We start from the raw sequence: 16,766 nt of genomic DNA, 5'->3' as shown, positions 1-16,766 counted from the left end.
AGGCTCATATTGCCTAAATCACTTGAAGCAGGATGTAGGAATTTAGCTACAGGTGCCCAGTACCTTCAGGAAGCAGGCCCAAAATTATTCCCAGAAGGTATCCCCATGAAGCCATGGATTCAGGTTAGGTGCTCACCCAGACCTCTGAAAGACCTACAAACCTCTGAAGGACCAAATATGAGCACCACTCCCTTGTTCAGTAAAGAATATTATTTTCTTGTCACCTGAGTTTTGTTACACTACTGGACATGAAAACACAAGCCTAATTAAAGCATAAAACCAGCAAATCCCAACCAATACACTTCTCATCAATGCAACATTCCAGGGAAAAATAAACTCCCACCCTCTCCTACTCAGGCATGAAATTACTCACCCAAAACCTTGGCTTGTATTTCCCCCTGCAGTGAACATTTCACTAGCCTATGGCCACCCAACAGCCCCAGTGTACAGGACAGGGATTTATCTGCAGATACATTTCCCAACCGGACAACTTTTCTTGGGCTTCTGATGAACAGAAACACATGACTCAAGAGGAATGAGCAGCATACAGTGGACAGGCCAAAAACTTATTATGACACACATTTAATGATAATAATAGGGCCTCCTGAACAGAGCAGAGAATCCCAGCATCTGGGCTTCTATTCCAGCCAAGGACTGGGCAAATACTGTTATGAAGGGCTTGAGTACAAAAGACAATTGCTTGAAAGCAGCTATTGTCATTGACACTGATGAGTAAAATACCCCCTTGGAGCCAGCTGACTTGCAGGAACAAAGTTAACAGGGGGTCAGTGGAGATATTTTCTCTCCCCCTTTCCAACAGAACAGCTAGATCACAAAAAGACAAACGGCCAGTAAAAGAAAATAGGAATATAGCACACAGTTAATGCCAAGCAATTCCCCCCCTCAAGTTGGTAAGTGAGTAAAAAAAAATTCATTTCTTCTACTTAACACATATCTTTTCAAAATTTTAACTTGTAGAGAGTGCAACACAGCATAACCACCACACGTAGCCTCTAGGGACCTCACAGTACCTCTGCCCATGTAAACCTCACGGAAGAAGGAGTCACCACGAGCAAGGGCCATTCCTGCCGGTAATAGGCAGCGATGCAGATGGCCTGGATGGTCTTGCCCAAGCCCATGTCATCCGCAAGAAGCAAACGCCCATTTCTGAAAATTGCAAAACTGTGAGAAAGAGAAAGGAGAAACAAGAGTCATAAATAGGTTACTATCTGTCCTGGCAGCCAAGATGAGCACAACTTATCAACAAGACTATAACATGGATCACCTGGATCTGGGTTTTCCAATAAACCTGGATCTTCTTCCTTTATCTTAACAAAAGTGAGGAACTCTCACAAACCTCTCAAAGCTTGGAAGCTTCTGAACACAGTAGTTCAGCCCAATCCTTAAAGCCTTTGATTTAATATGAGTAGTCTAAAGACCTTACAATTATTTAAAGCATGCACATTCTGTCCCAGAGTTCATCCTGGCTGAGCTAAGAAAACATTATTAACAGCAATGCCATTTTAACACCAGTAAGTACAGACTTTGCTGGATTCCATCTTGAAGTCAACAACTAATGACCATATCTGATGGTGACACAGACATTTAAAAGTTTACCTCTACATACAAGTAGTAATTTTAAATCTTTCTCTGGGTACCATTTCCTGGCACCCTGCCATATGTACTTAATATTTAAAAAAGAAAAGAAAACAAAAAAAAGTCATGCACTTGAGAAAAGGAATAAAGATGACCTTACAAAATAGTAACAAAAATAATCATGTGACAATTAGGCACATATCACAAGACAGAGATCAAAGATGTACCATTTGAACAATTTTGTGAGACTAGCAAAATGCTACTTTCCTCCTGACTCATAATGAAGAATTCTAGCTGGAAACAAATGTGTCACTCAGAAAAAAACAATCCACAAAAAAAACCCCAACAAAATAAGCCATACCATTCCAAACAACCAAGAGCCCATAGTGCCAGAGTGTAACAGCTAAAGACCACGGAGAAACATGGAAACGTCCATGGAAGAGAATGCAGCCTGGGCAGCAACACGAAGGACACAACTGTAGGCAAGGACTAGCTCTTAATTGCATGCAAAAAGGACATACTTCACACCTTCCCGCTGAAAGGGCATGAGGCTTGTCACGATTTTGGAGTCCACTACTGAAAGGTCAGCATCAGGAATCTCTGTCTCCGATGTAGATCCCTGTATTTGAGCAGCAAAGGTCTGTATTACTGCTGCAGGCAGTGGCTCCACTTCTACTGACACAAGGCTCTGTAACACTTTCACTGCAAAGAACAAAGCACTTTATTATCACAACAGGCAGGACAACTTACCTAATGAATGTCAGGGCACAACCCTTGACCTAATCAACAATATTACTTCCTATACTGAAGCAGCTGAAGAAAGGACTGCATGATGCCCAGGTGCCTGGCCTCTTCCCTAAAGTCTATTTCAGAACCACATGATGAATCACATCTCCTCCCCTTGTTTTCAGGCTTGGTTATAAAAAACTGAAAGTCTAATGCCATCATTCAGAGATGATTGCTAATACAGCTGGAGCTGAATTATTCACACTTAGGACAGCTCAGGGCACATTTTACTCACAAATAGAAGTACGGATTTGAGAAAAAGGGCTCCTGAAGACTTTTTCGGACCTCATTTTTGACATCTTTTTATTGACCTCGAGATTCTGCATTAAACACACCTCTGAGGTCTCCACTATCCCTGAGTGATCAAGAGTGACCCAAGACACGTTACCTGAGTATCATAAAGAGTATCATACATCTTCAGCTTTAAAAATTCTCTTCTCCTCCTGTTCCCCAAATTCACATATTTTTGTCTGACTCCCACTTTATCACCCCTTGATTAACATGTCTGGGTAAGAAAACAAAGCACATCAAGACTCTGAGGAACTACTCTTGTTACCAACATCAGCAGACATCTAATGACAGCCATTGTTCAGGGATATTGTACCAACAGCTGCTCCCTGCTCAGCTCATGTCCACTGCTGTTCCCCTGGACAGAAATAAGTTTGTGAGCCAGAACCAGACCACAGACAGCCACTTGAGTCCCTCCACCACTACTGTTGTTTCACCCATGAAGCCCCTCAACTGCATCTGCAGCATAAAACCTTTCCAGTCAAACTAAAGAGATGCCCAAGTGCCATTATACAAAGACTCCAGGGCCTTCATGTTTTCAACCGATGCGTCACATGAAGCAAAGCGTCTGAGTAATTCCCCTCCTAGACAACCTTCTTTCAGTCCCATCCAGCAGCCTCTCTACCCCATCCCAAGATGGAAGGGTTTCTTTTTAATCCAACAGTAAATTTATATGAAACCAAACACTAATTTAAAACATGCAGTGAGGTGGGACCAGGAAAACATATTTAATAATACCTCTTTGAGCACTGACTAAGAAACAAAAGACACCTCTATACTAGGAACACAAATGCACGTGCATAGATCCCTTATTGCAGGAGAAAACTTTTATTTGTGTTTAGTGGTTGGTTTGCATATGAAGGAAGACAGGAAGACATAAAACAACTCCATATGCAAAAATAACTGAAATAAGAACTCGCTATACCAGCAGTAAATGCACCTCCAGAATTCATTAGGTATTCCTATTTCAGTTATCTCCAAGAGGAAAGCAGCAGGATGGACCCCTGCCATATGAAAGGGAAAAGCAATTCCAAGAAATATACATATGAAAAGATTTCCATTTGTGGTTGGGCAATGACCAAACTTTCCAAACTCTCCAGTTTAATTTATACTTCTTCAATAGCAGGAACTCTCTCCACCCGAAGTACAGCACAAGCTTGTTATTACACTCACAAACTGAGCTATGTGTTAGCATAATTGCTACAATTTGCTCACTGATAATTCTGTTGCTATTGTTCTGTACATGAGCTGGGAGAGTGATTAAGATATATCTGCCACCAGCATGATTCATCCAACAGACATTTTTTACTGAAGTGACCTTTATATAAAGATGACTGAGCAACTAGGCAAAGAGACATTAACCTCTATAAACAGTTCCCAGCTAACAGATATCTCTGCTGGAAATGGCAACCAGCCTTTTAAAATTATTTTCTTTTTTTTAAATTTTGACTTAGGTAAATGAACAGGCACAAAGCAAATGCCATTCCTCAAAAAGGCACGTGCTAGAAGCCTCAAATGCCCTCAACAAATTACACCCTCCAAGAACATTTACAGATTTTCTTTTTTTTTTTTTCCTTCCTCAAATCTGTGGGATTCTGAATACTCCATGTGATGTGTATGACTGCCAGCCAGCATGGCTAAGAGAGTGACAGACTGGGAGATGATGTGTTCACTCAGACTGCCTAACATGTGCTATAGGATCAGGCCTTTTACATGTACAAAACGCCCTTTTAGCAAATTGTGGGAGATCATCAGCCCTCACTGAAATCAGGGCCTGTCAGCATCCCAATTCTGGAGTTCCATAATAGCCTCCACCAAGACACACTCACTCGTTTTCAAGATTTGGCATTCCTACAAGGCCCCACTACATGGCTTTCACCCCTACAACCATTACTAATGTTATGCAGACATGCATCATAGGAGCATCCAGATACTCAATTATTAAACATACTTTGGTATCCTGTGGAAGCAGGAGCCCATGCTGGAGAAACACTGAGCAACAGCATCCCAGCTCTGAAACAGTCACATTTTCTTAGGATGCGTGTAGAGCACCTTGCTTATTATCTTTCTGAAGCTTACCCCAATCAAATCCCACAGCCACATACCCTCACACAAGTACCAAGGCAAATACAGCAGGCCAATCAGGATGAAAAATAATTATAATACTTAGGGCTTGCAAAATGCTATTCATCCCAGAGCACTCTACAGAGTTAACATAAAAAATGAAGACACAGATGCACTAGGACCATGCTGCTGGGACTGGATTATCCTGCAAAGTGGCATCCATTTAAAAAAAAATAACCAACAAAACAAAACACAAGAGACCACAGATCTACAATTCAGTTCGATAAGTCAATTGCATGACTATTACACAGAAACATCAAGCTAGGACTGGCATACCGGTCAACTTATACCAATAAATAAACATTATAGCAGCATTATGTGCTTAGATTCCACTTGCAAGGGAAAACATGCTCTCTCAAAAAGATTTTTTTGCTAAGCTTTCTTTTAAGCATTCATCAACCAACATTGAAACACTCTAGTTAATATGAAATTCTGCTTCAAGAAGAATGCCTCTGCCTTAAGCAGATCTGCACACTTCTGCAAGAAAAACAAGCAGGTCTACTAGTTTGCCTCAAAATCAACTTGGCTATGAAAGCAACCTGAATTCTAACCTGCCTCGTACATCAACCAAAAACTTAACAGTGACAAAAACTTAATGACTGTGCTGTCTGCACAGTCATTAACACCAGCAGTAACACATGAGGCTGAACACAATCAGCTGGACAGCACCTAGACTGTAACTGTGGATGAACTGGTTGGTACAGAAATCATCAGCTGATTAGAAAACCTAGCACTCCATCCTGAAAACCAAAACTGACTGTGTGAAATCAAATATCACAGCACCCTGCACAACACTCAAATAACTGGAAGTGAAACAGCCTGATACACGTTCGTTTTCTAAGCAAGGGGTGGCTGTGCCAGTTTATGAATTAACATGCACTCAAAAGAGATCAAGGTAGGCTGGTACTGAGGATAAGGGAAGCACAGATAAAATGAGTCAGTATGACAGAATTTCTGTAAGGACAGGAAGGCTTGCCAGCCACCATGCTGACCTCTTCATATTTGGCAAGTGGGAACATAGGAATCCTGCAACTCCTTAGTTCAAGTAGAGCTACCAACGTTACAAGCAATAAAGATAACTTTATGATAGTAAATACATCCATGTGCTTTAAGAAATGGCATAGAAATTCAGTGCAGAATCTGATAAAACAGAGCCACTCCCCAATAGGCCCCTAAAGGACTGCCATGAGTAATAGCATGCATTTATAATTTTTTTGAGTTAAGCAAACAATGTAAATGTCTGACAAAACAAGACAACACCTGCTTCGTGGTTAATTAGCAACTTCTCCCCCCAGAGTGAAATGGCTTAGCCCAAAAAATTAAGTTAGAATTAATTTGCTTCCCAAGAAAATAGTCCTAGCCAGGAAAACACAGCTACTCACTCAGTTTGGGATAGTCCTGTAGCAGGAAACTCCACTTTCTGGTGTTCATATCTGCAACAGTTAAACACTGTCATAAATTTCTTTTTACAAGTGATTTCTCTGTCCTTATGAACATGGCTATCCATCCACATCCTCTACATTTCAGAACTGCTTTTAAATTCTTACCTTGTCCAGCAATCAGTTCTCCTCTGTTTGTTTTCACATTTAGCAAACAGTTTGAAGATGACCTAAAAGTATGAGCACACATCTAGAAGTGGTGGTATCACCAGACCAAGACATAGTCTGCTCCCCTAATGAACCACTGTAATTAATCTACCTGCCCAAAGATTCTGGCAACCACTTTTTCTTCCCTATAGGGAGGGATAAAGAATGTGCATTTTTTGACCAACAAAATTACTTCAGTCAGTAACACAATCACTTTCAATTGTACCCTCTGTGCCCTACAGATAATGTGCTCAGGACAGTAGAAAGAAAATTCACCAATTAATCAATACTCAGAATGTAACATGAATGCCAGACTTGTCTGGAAGGTTTATCCTTGGTAGCACCTGCCTACAACTTCCAGGGAAGGTAGAGTGAAATCAGTCAGCTGAAGAAGACATAACGAACCAAGTGGGGTCCTGCCAAAAGAACAAGAGCTCTGGGATTTGTTGCCCTTTCTGTCACTGACCTGTTGCAACATTATGCAGGTACCTCACCTCTGCCTCATTTCACACATTACAAGTGGGAAAAAGCTGATATTTACCATTGAAATCTGAATGTAACATAAAAAGTGCTCTACAATTCCAGTTGCCTCCAATACATCTGTAATACTGCTGGTAAACTCCATCTGCTCAGCCAGTTGCAGCCACAGTAAAGCAGGAGAAATGAGACTCTCCAACTGCATTTGATAATAAAGACAAGATCTTCTGCACCATCTCCATACTCCTCACAAATTATCAGCACATCCCATCTCAACAGTAAATGCAATCATGGTTAGGTCCTGGCTAACATTAACAGGCCCAGAAGAGGACAAGCTCTGGTGCAGAGTCAAGTGCAGGACACAGATACAGCACTACACCAGAACTACAGGAGCTCTCAAAATCTTCAAAGATTTTCACCCTCTCAAGCTCTTTCAGAGGGATGTACACTTACAATCTCTCTCCTCTGAAACATCCAGAGCACTCCAAGAGCAGTCCCAACATCATTAGAATACAGCAGCATCAATCAGAGACTCACCATAATTTCTGGAAAACAAAGCACATCAAGACTCTGAGGAACTACTCTTGTTACCAACATCAGCAGACATCTAATGACAGCCATTGTTCAGGGATATTGTACCAACAGCTGCTCCCTGCTCAGCTCATGTCCACTGCTGTTCCCCTGGACAGAAATAAGTTTGTGAGCCAGAACCAGACCACAGACAGCCACTTGAGTCCCTCCACCACTACTGTTGTTTCACCCATGAAGCCCCTCAACTGCATCTGCAGCATAAAACCTTTCCAGTCAAACTAAAGAGATGCCCAAGTGCCATTATGCAAAGACTCCAGGGCCTTCATGTTTTCAACCGATGCGTCACATGAAGCAAAGCGTCTGAGTAATTCCCCTCCTAGACAACCTTCTTTCAGTCCCATCCAGCAGCCTCTCTACCCCATCCCAAGATGGAAGGGTTTCTTTTTAATCCAACAGTAAATTTATATGAAACCAAACACTAATTTAAAACATGCAGTGAGGTGGGACCAGGAAAACATATTTAATAATACCTCTTTGAGCACTGACTAAGAAACAAAAGACACCTCTATACTAGGAACACAAATGCACGTGCATAGATCCCTTATTGCAGGAGAAAACTTTTATTTGTGTTTAGTGGTTGGTTTGCATATGAAGGAAGACAGGAAGACATAAAACAACTCCATATGCAAAAATAACTGAAATAAGAACTCGCTATACCAGCAGTAAATGCACCTCCAGAATTCATTAGGTATTCCTATTTCAGTTATCTCCAAGAGGAAAGCAGCAGGATGGACCCCTGCCATATGAAAGGGAAAAGCAATTCCAAGAAATATACATATGAAAAGATTTCCATTTGTGGTTGGGCAATGACCAAACTTTCCAAACTCTCCAGTTTAATTTATACTTCTTCAATAGCAGGAACTCTCTCCACCCGAAGTACAGCACAAGCTTGTTATTACACTCACAAACTGAGCTATGTGTTAGCATAATTGCTACAATTTGCTCACTGATAATTCTGTTGCTATTGTTCTGTACATGAGCTGGGAGAGTGATTAAGATATATCTGCCACCAGCATGATTCATCCAACAGACATTTTTTACTGAAGTGACCTTTATATAAAGATGACTGAGCAACTAGGCAAAGAGACATTAACCTCTATAAACAGTTCCCAGCTAACAGATATCTCTGCTGGAAATGGCAACCAGCCTTTTAAAATTATGTTCTTTTTTTTAAATTTTGACTTAGGTAAATGAACAGGCACAAAGCAAATGCCATTCCTCAAAAAGGCACGTGCTAGAAGCCTCAAATGCCCTCAACAAATTACACCCTCCAAGAACATTTACAGATTTTCTTTTTTTTTTTTTCCTTCCTCAAATCTGTGGGATTCTGAATACTCCATGTGATGTGTATGACTGCCAGCCAGCATGGCTAAGAGAGTGACAGACTGGGAGATGATGTGTTCACTCAGACTGCCTAACATGTGCTATAGGATCAGGCCTTTTACATGTACAAAACGCCCTTTTAGCAAATTGTGGGAGATCATCAGCCCTCACTGAAATCAGGGCCTGTCAGCATCCCAATTCTGGAGTTCCATAATAGCCTCCACCAAGACACACTCACTCGTTTTCAAGATTTGGCATTCCTACAAGGCCCCACTACATGGCTTTCACCCCTACAACCATTACTAATGTTATGCAGACATGCATCATAGGAGCATCCAGATACTCAATTATTAAACATACTTTGGTATCCTGTGGAAGCAGGAGCCCATGCTGGAGAAACACTGAGCAACAGCATCCCAGCTCTGAAACAGTCACATTTTCTTAGGATGCGTGTAGAGCACCTTGCTTATTATCTTTCTGAAGCTTACCCCAATCAAATCCCACAGCCACATACCCTCACACAAGTACCAAGGCAAATACAGCAGGCCAATCAGGATGAAAAATAATTATAATACTTAGGGCTTGCAAAATGCTATTCATCCCAGAGCACTCTACAGAGTTAACATAAAAAATGAAGACACAGATGCACTAGGACCATGCTGCTGGGACTGGATTATCCTGCAAAGTGGCATCCATTTAAAAAAAAATAACCAACAAAACAAAACACAAGAGACCACAGATCTACAATTCAGTTCGATAAGTCAATTGCATGACTATTACACAGAAACATCAAGCTAGGACTGGCATACCGGTCAACTTATACCAATAAATAAACATTATAGCAGCATTATGTGCTTAGATTCCACTTGCAAGGGAAAACATGCTCTCTCAAAAAGATTTTTTTGCTAAGCTTTCTTTTAAGCATTCATCAACCAACATTGAAACACTCTAGTTAATATGAAATTCTGCTTCAAGAAGAATGCCTCTGCCTTAAGCAGATCTGCACACTTCTGCAAGAAAAACAAGCAGGTCTACTAGTTTGCCTCAAAATCAACTTGGCTATGAAAGCAACCTGAATTCTAACCTGCCTCATACATCAACCAAAAACTTAACAGTGACAAAAACTTAATGACTGTGCTGTCTGCACAGTCATTAACACCAGCAGTAACACATGAGGCTGAACACAATCAGCTGGACAGCACCTAGACTGTAACTGTGGATGAACTGGTTGGTACAGAAATCATTAGCTGATTAGAAAACCTAGCACTCCATCCTGAAAACCAAAACTGACTGTGTGAAATCAAATATCACAGCACCCTGCACAACACTCAAATAACTGGAAGTGAAACAGCCTGATACACGTTCGTTTTCTAAGCAAGGGGTGGCTGTGCCAGTTTATGAATTAACATGCACTCAAAAGAGATCAAGGTAGGCTGGTACTGAGGATAAGGGAAGCACAGATAAAATGAGTCAGTATGACAGAATTTCTGTAAGGACAGGAAGGCTTGCCAGCCACCATGCTGACCTCTTCATATTTGGCAAGTGGGAACATAGGAATCCTGCAACTCCTTAGTTCAAGTAGAGCTACCAACGTTACAAGCAATAAAGATAACTTTATGATAGTAAATACATCCATGTGCTTTAAGAAATGGCATAGAAATTCAGTGCAGAATCTGATAAAACAGAGCCACTCCCCAATAGGCCCCTAAAGGACTGCCATGAGTAATAGCATGCATTTATAATTTTTTTGAGTTAAGCAAACAATGTAAATGTCTGACAAAACAAGACAACACCTGCTTCGTGGTTAATTAGCAACTTCTCCCCCCAGAGTGAAATGGCTTAGCCCAAAAAATTAAGTTAGAATTAATTTGCTTCCCAAGAAAATAGTCCTAGCCAGGAAAACACAGCTACTCACTCAGTTTGGGATAGTCCTGTAGCAGGAAACTCCACTTTCTGGTGTTCATATCTGCAACAGTTAAACACTGTCATAAATTTCTTTTTACAAGTGATTTCTCTGTCCTTATGAACATGGCTATCCATCCACATCCTCTACATTTCAGAACTGCTTTTAAATTCTTACCTTGTCCAGCAATCAGTTCTCCTCTGTTTGTTTTCACATTTAGCAAACAGTTTGAAGATGACCTAAAAGTATGAGCACACATCTAGAAGTGGTGGTATCACCAGACCAAGACATAGTCTGCTCCCCTAATGAACCACTGTAATTAATCTACCTGCCCAAAGATTCTGGCAACCACTTTTTCTTCCCTATAGGGAGGGATAAAGAATGTGCATTTTTTGACCAACAAAATTACTTCAGTCAGTAACACAATCACTTTCAATTGTACCCTCTGTGCCCTACAGATAATGTGCTCAGGACAGTAGAAAGAAAATTCACCAATTAATCAATACTCAGAATGTAACATGAATGCCAGACTTGTCTGGAAGGTTTATCCTTGGTAGCACCTGCCTACAACTTCCAGGGAAGGTAGAGTGAAATCAGTCAGCTGAAGAAGACATAACGAACCAAGTGGGGTCCTGCCAAAAGAACAAGAGCTCTGGGATTTGTTGCCCTTTCTGTCACTGACCTGTTGCAACATTATGCAGGTACCTCACCTCTGCCTCATTTCACACATTACAAGTGGGAAAAAGCTGATATTTACCATTGAAATCTGAATGTAACATAAAAAGTGCTCTACAATTCCAGTTGCCTCCAATACATCTGTAATACTGCTGGTAAACTCCATGTGCTCAGCCAGTTGCAGCCACTATACACCACAGTAAAGCAGGAGAAATGAGACTCTCCAACTGCATTTGATAATAAAGACAAGATCTTCTGCACCATCTCCATACTCCTCACAAATTATCAGCACATCCCATCTCAACAGTAAATGCAATCATGGTTAGGTCCTGGCTAACATTAACAGGCCCAGAAGAGGACAAGCTCTGGTGCAGAGTCAAGTGCAGGACACAGATACAGCACTACACCAGAACTACAGGAGCTCTCAAAATCTTCAAAGATTTTCACCCTCTCAAGCTCTTTCAGAGGGATGTACACTTACAATCTCTCTCCTCTGAAACATCCAGAGCACTCCAAGAGCAGTCCCAACATCATTAGAATACAGCAGCATCAATCAGAGACTCACCATAATTTCTGGAATCCATCTGTTTGAACATTCCAATCACCTCTGCAGAATACCCAATATCAACTTCAAACCGCAAGCGAGAGATCAGCACACACTTCCCTCTGACAAGGGCTGTGGGTTTCTTCCAGTTGCTACACATCTTCAAGAGGGATTTCACATCAGCCCTGCTGCCAACAAAATGAGAGCCTGATGCCAAGCCAACTGCATTTTCTCCTTCCAGTGGTGCCAGAATGACTGACGGAAGTTGATTTGCTGCTTGCACTAAGGAGAAAAGTATGAGACACAAAAAAAAAAATTAAACACGAAGAACACAGATAAACTAAAGATGTACAGGATGCTTTGGGAAGAGTAGAGGCAAGAGGATGACAAAACAACTGTGCACCTTCAAGTTCAAAAGGAATGATTGCCTGCTTTTACTCATAGGGACAAAGAACAGGGAGACATTGGTAGGATTTTCCACAGGGAATACAGCAGGGCCAGAGGGAACACGTGACAGTAGAGGAACCGGATTAGGCTCCCTCTTGCTCAGAAATCCCAAAATATGGCTCACTAGGCCAAGGCAACCAATCCACAGAACCACATTCAGCAGTAAACTGCACACAGCCATCCAGCATCATCACTTAGAAAGTTGCAGGGACAGCGACATGGTGATCAACAGTATGTGAATGAAAAAATGGGAAGGTGCTTCTGCAAACAGCAAAGGAGAAAGATCTAAACATATCTGCCTCCTGATAAACAATCTCATTTAGGCAGAATGCTGTACACACACAATACTGTAGGAAGGTTATCAGGAAATAATCTAGTCCAGACCCCTGAATTTCCTTTGTTACAATATAAGTTTAGCATCCTTTACCGTTTCTTACAGTTACAACTTTCACTTCCCCCCAGCCATCTGCACTCCTGTCCCAGTAATCACTGGCAACCACCTCAGTCATGATGCCCAGGCACAGGGAGAGAAGGGACACTGCCTTTTACAGCTGTTAGCCTGAGACCATAGCTATCCAACAAACATTCCACTTTTCCCTGTCTGTCTCTGCTAATCTATACCCACATGTTGCTTTTATTATTACAGCTGACCCATGATGGTTAAACAACATGAACCATTTTTTCTTGTATTTTTACAGCACCAAAATAGTGAAGTTCATCCACGAAACTTCAACTCATAGGTACTACAGTAACATACGCATTCATTAACATCTCCAGAGTCCATCAGACTCAAGTGCAGGGGATCACTGAGCACATTCTGCCACCATGTATTTACAGAGAGAGGCAACCTCCCCTACCCAGTAGCTGTTTAGAGTAAATCCAGGGGAGTCCAGTGCCTTAACCAGTGAGCTGCACATTATGATTCACTCTGCTTCTTTCTAAATAGTCTAGCTCACTGATATGCAGCAAAAAACATAAACAAATTAAGTTCAGCATTTAAGACTTGAAAAGGGAGTAAGAAATTCAGACACCTTCTTCCTAACCAGTTAAATAAACCACTTTGATTTTAACCAACTTTATTTTAAAGTAAGTACCTTCCAGAATAAAGCCAAACATTTGAGATTTCTACTCTAAGGAAAATGTTTAAGAGCATCAAGTGACAGTAATTTTTAAAGCAGAGGACTAGAAAACCACTAATTTAGACTTTCTCCTCACAATGCACCAAGCATTGCATAGCTAGATCTCACCTCTACAACTAAAGCTGAAAGAAACAAAAAAAAATGTATTTTACACTTTTATGTCAACATCTGTTTCTAGGCTTGACTGAATGTTTAATTTATAGATCAAAGAAATGTTATACAGGACAACATCATTCCAAAGAACAAAATTAACAGTTGGAAGTTTTAAAATAATTGTTTTTACATTTATAAGACTTAAATAAAGGCCTTTTAAAGTCAGTTCCTTTTTTCCCTGATATTGTTGCCTAATGGTGATCATATAGGTCTTCACTAGATCAAAGAAATGTTATACAGGACAACATCATTCCAAAGAACAAAATTAACAGTTGGAAGTTTTAAAATAATTGTTTTTACATTTATAAGACTTAAATAAAGGCCTTTAAAGTCAGTTCCTTTTTTCCCTGATATTGTTGCCTAATGGTGATCATATATGGTCTTCACTTGTCAACGGGAACTTTTCACAGATAACTCATATATTTGATATCTTTAAGGAAAAAAGCCTCATTTCTAAAAGCCATCCTCTTCATTTGCAAGCTCCTTGGTGCAGAGACTCTGCTCTCATCTGTACTTGATACACTTCAAACAAACCAGCAGCATTTAAATTATAAATGTGTGGTAACCCACATGGGAAGCTAAAATACCAGCACTCAACTGTGGGTTTTTCAAAGTGCTCAACACAGGCCTAATTCTGTTCCCACTGAAATCAATAGTGATTTATCACTTGCCTCAATACAATGTGCTTTTGAAAAGCTTACCTGAAGTGTTTGCCTCTATCACCTCTCAGTCTTTCCAGAACAAAATGACAGGAGAGGAAAAAGATAAAAACATCCTTGTTAAAAAAAAAAAAAAAAAAAAAGCAAATCCATTTTGAGCCCGAGAGAATTACCCTTTTTCCTTTTCCAACACCCAAAATTAGCAGAAAAAAAATGTAAAAAAAAACAACAATAAAAAAGAAAAAAAGGGAGCTGTTTAAAAAGAAAATATACAACCAGACCTAGCAATCAGGCATTAGCTAGTGGAACCCACCCAGTTCACAATACGGATTCATATCAAGTACCTGCATGGCAGATACTTTTCCTATTATCCAGCTCATCAGTTGCTAGAAAATTCAGCAACAGCAGAAATAGTTAAACCTATGGTTGGCTTTTAGATTACACAGAAAATTGTTATTTCTAATCAACTGCAAATTGTCAGAAAAATATTATATGTTATGAGCTAGATGCCTAAAAGATACACATTGAGTAGCACTACTTTTATTACTCCAGACAATAACAAACAAAAAGTGTAGAAGGCAGGAGAAGGGAGTCAAGGTTTGGATTCTTTGTTATCAATGAACATTTACTTACTGAAACTGCTGTAATCTTCCAGGCTGAAATCCCATTTTTTTATAGTAGGATCTAAAACAGGCAGAATATGTATCATTTGGGGTAGTAAATGTGGTATAGTTGAATGTTAATATGAGTTAAGAGAGAATTCAATTTATTCATGGAAATTTCTGAACACGCATCTGAAAAACAGTATGCCCAAGTTTACAACTACATGGTACCAAAAAAGCCATAGGGCACATCAACACTAAGACACAAAGAATGCAGAAACCATTCACAGGGGGTAGCAACACATCAGGGGAAACCGAAGTAAAACACAACATATAAAGGCAGGGAGAAAAGATGGGAAGGAAGCCAAAATGTGAAGACTCCACTGCACTCAGTATCCCAACTAACAGAATCAGCTCTGAACTAGAGCTGGTGACCCATTTTCCCATAACAATTTATGATTAACTTCTCTTCCTTCACTCCCAAAAGACTCTGGCCAGCTGCCATCACTAAACTTGTTGGAGCTCTCTGTTCACAAAGCAGGGCTTATGATTTCTTGACTAAACCCAAGCTCAAGCTACTTATGCCCAGAATTTCTTTCTAATTTCATCTGTCTTTACCTTTCCAATCCCTCATTAATACCACATATGCCACCCCACCATAGCTGCACTGCCAAGAACACATAGCAACTAAAATTCCAGCAGATGCTGAAACTTCAATCCAACATAAACCAGAAATAACAGCTAACAACTGATTCTTACCATAGCTTCTGCTTGGTATCTTCTTAAACACAGCAATAAGTTCAGCATTATATCCTATTTCAACCTGGAATCTGTCTTCCCCATATTTCACACATTTTCCTTTTGTAACACTGTTTGCTTTCTTGCAAGGGGCAGCTTCAGAGGTAGAGCCTGCACCAGCAAAGTTGGTCAGCTTCTGCATCCTACCACTGGCCCCAGAGGCACCACCTCCCTCCTGTCTTTCTGTTGTTGGTCTGTTTGTGTTTATCAGCATTTCTGAAGCAGTTGGGATGGTGCTGCTTGGTGGTGAAACATATTTTATGGCAGATTTGTTCTGACTTTGTAAATCTTTACTACCATCAGGGTGCCTGCTATTGATTAATCTAGGATGAGATGCTTCTGAGGGGTTTGTGAAAGCCGAGTAGCATTTGGGCTGCTGGAATGTACCAAGATTAACTAAAGCTTGTTGTCCATGTTCCTGATGACCACCATCCAAGTAGTCTTTATGGGAATAACCTAGAGAATTTGGGATTGTTGTAGGGAGCTGCTTAATGCCACTTCCTTGTCCTGAGTCCTCTGAACAATTCCTTTGTTTCTCTTTGTGTGAACCAGCCATCTGTTGCTTTGCAGTGTAATGATGATAATCTTTCTGAAGATAGCTCTTCTGCTCCACAGGACTGCTTGGATTCTGTTGGTGCTGGTTAATAAGCTTAACATGATTGTTTTCTTCCTTCAAGTTTTCCCAGTTACCTGGACTCTGTTCTTTCACCTGACATCCAGCAGTCCCCACCTGCCCACCTCTCTGGGCTGCTAGCCTCTCTGCTCTCCTAGCCAAAGCCTTCTGGCGGTTCTCTTCAATTCTTCTCTTTTGTTCCTCTGTAAGGCCTGATGACATCTTCAGCAACTGGGAATTAATCACTGAGGCATCTGCTTCTTTACAGGAACGGAGGCCAACCTACCAAAAAAACCCAAACAAAACAGCAAAAAGAGACAGGCAGTTTCAACTCTGTTCCCCCAGAAGTGCTTGTTGTATTGACAACTCAATATTATTAGTGACTAAGTATTACTGCAACTGATCCTAAACAAAAAACTAGTAGTACAGTGAAGCTGCCAGACCAGTGCTGGGCCAGTATCA

The 16,766-nt window shown here is 40.6% G+C and overlaps 1 protein-coding gene across 1 annotated transcript in view; it reads right to left on the bottom strand.

Annotated features, from left to right (window-relative positions):
- Positions 1-16,526, bottom strand: part of SMARCAL1 (SWI/SNF related, matrix associated, actin dependent regulator of chromatin, subfamily a-like 1) — a 37,962-nt gene extending 21,436 nt beyond the window's left edge. Inside the window, exons 1-6 of the mRNA XM_009996240.1 lie at positions 15,653-16,526; positions 14,925-14,975; positions 11,915-12,175; positions 10,687-10,737; positions 2,118-2,298; positions 1,032-1,182 (exon numbers count right to left, since the gene is read on the bottom strand). Of these exons, the coding sequence (XP_009994542.1) occupies positions 1,032-1,182; positions 2,118-2,298; positions 10,687-10,737; positions 11,915-12,175; positions 14,925-14,975; positions 15,653-16,526 (1,569 nt within the window). The remainder of the gene's footprint in view (positions 1-1,031; positions 1,183-2,117; positions 2,299-10,686; positions 10,738-11,914; positions 12,176-14,924; positions 14,976-15,652) is intronic.
- Between the last annotated feature and the right edge of the window lie 240 nt (positions 16,527-16,766).

The sequence above is a fragment of the Chaetura pelagica genome, unplaced genomic scaffold (genome assembly GCF_000747805.2).
Source record: "Chaetura pelagica isolate M959 unplaced genomic scaffold, ChaPel_1.0 scaffold3, whole genome shotgun sequence".
NCBI lineage: Eukaryota > Metazoa > Chordata > Aves > Apodiformes > Apodidae > Chaetura > Chaetura pelagica.
Note: the sequence above shows the minus strand (reverse complement) of the source record. Positions and strands in the feature narration are given on the sequence as shown.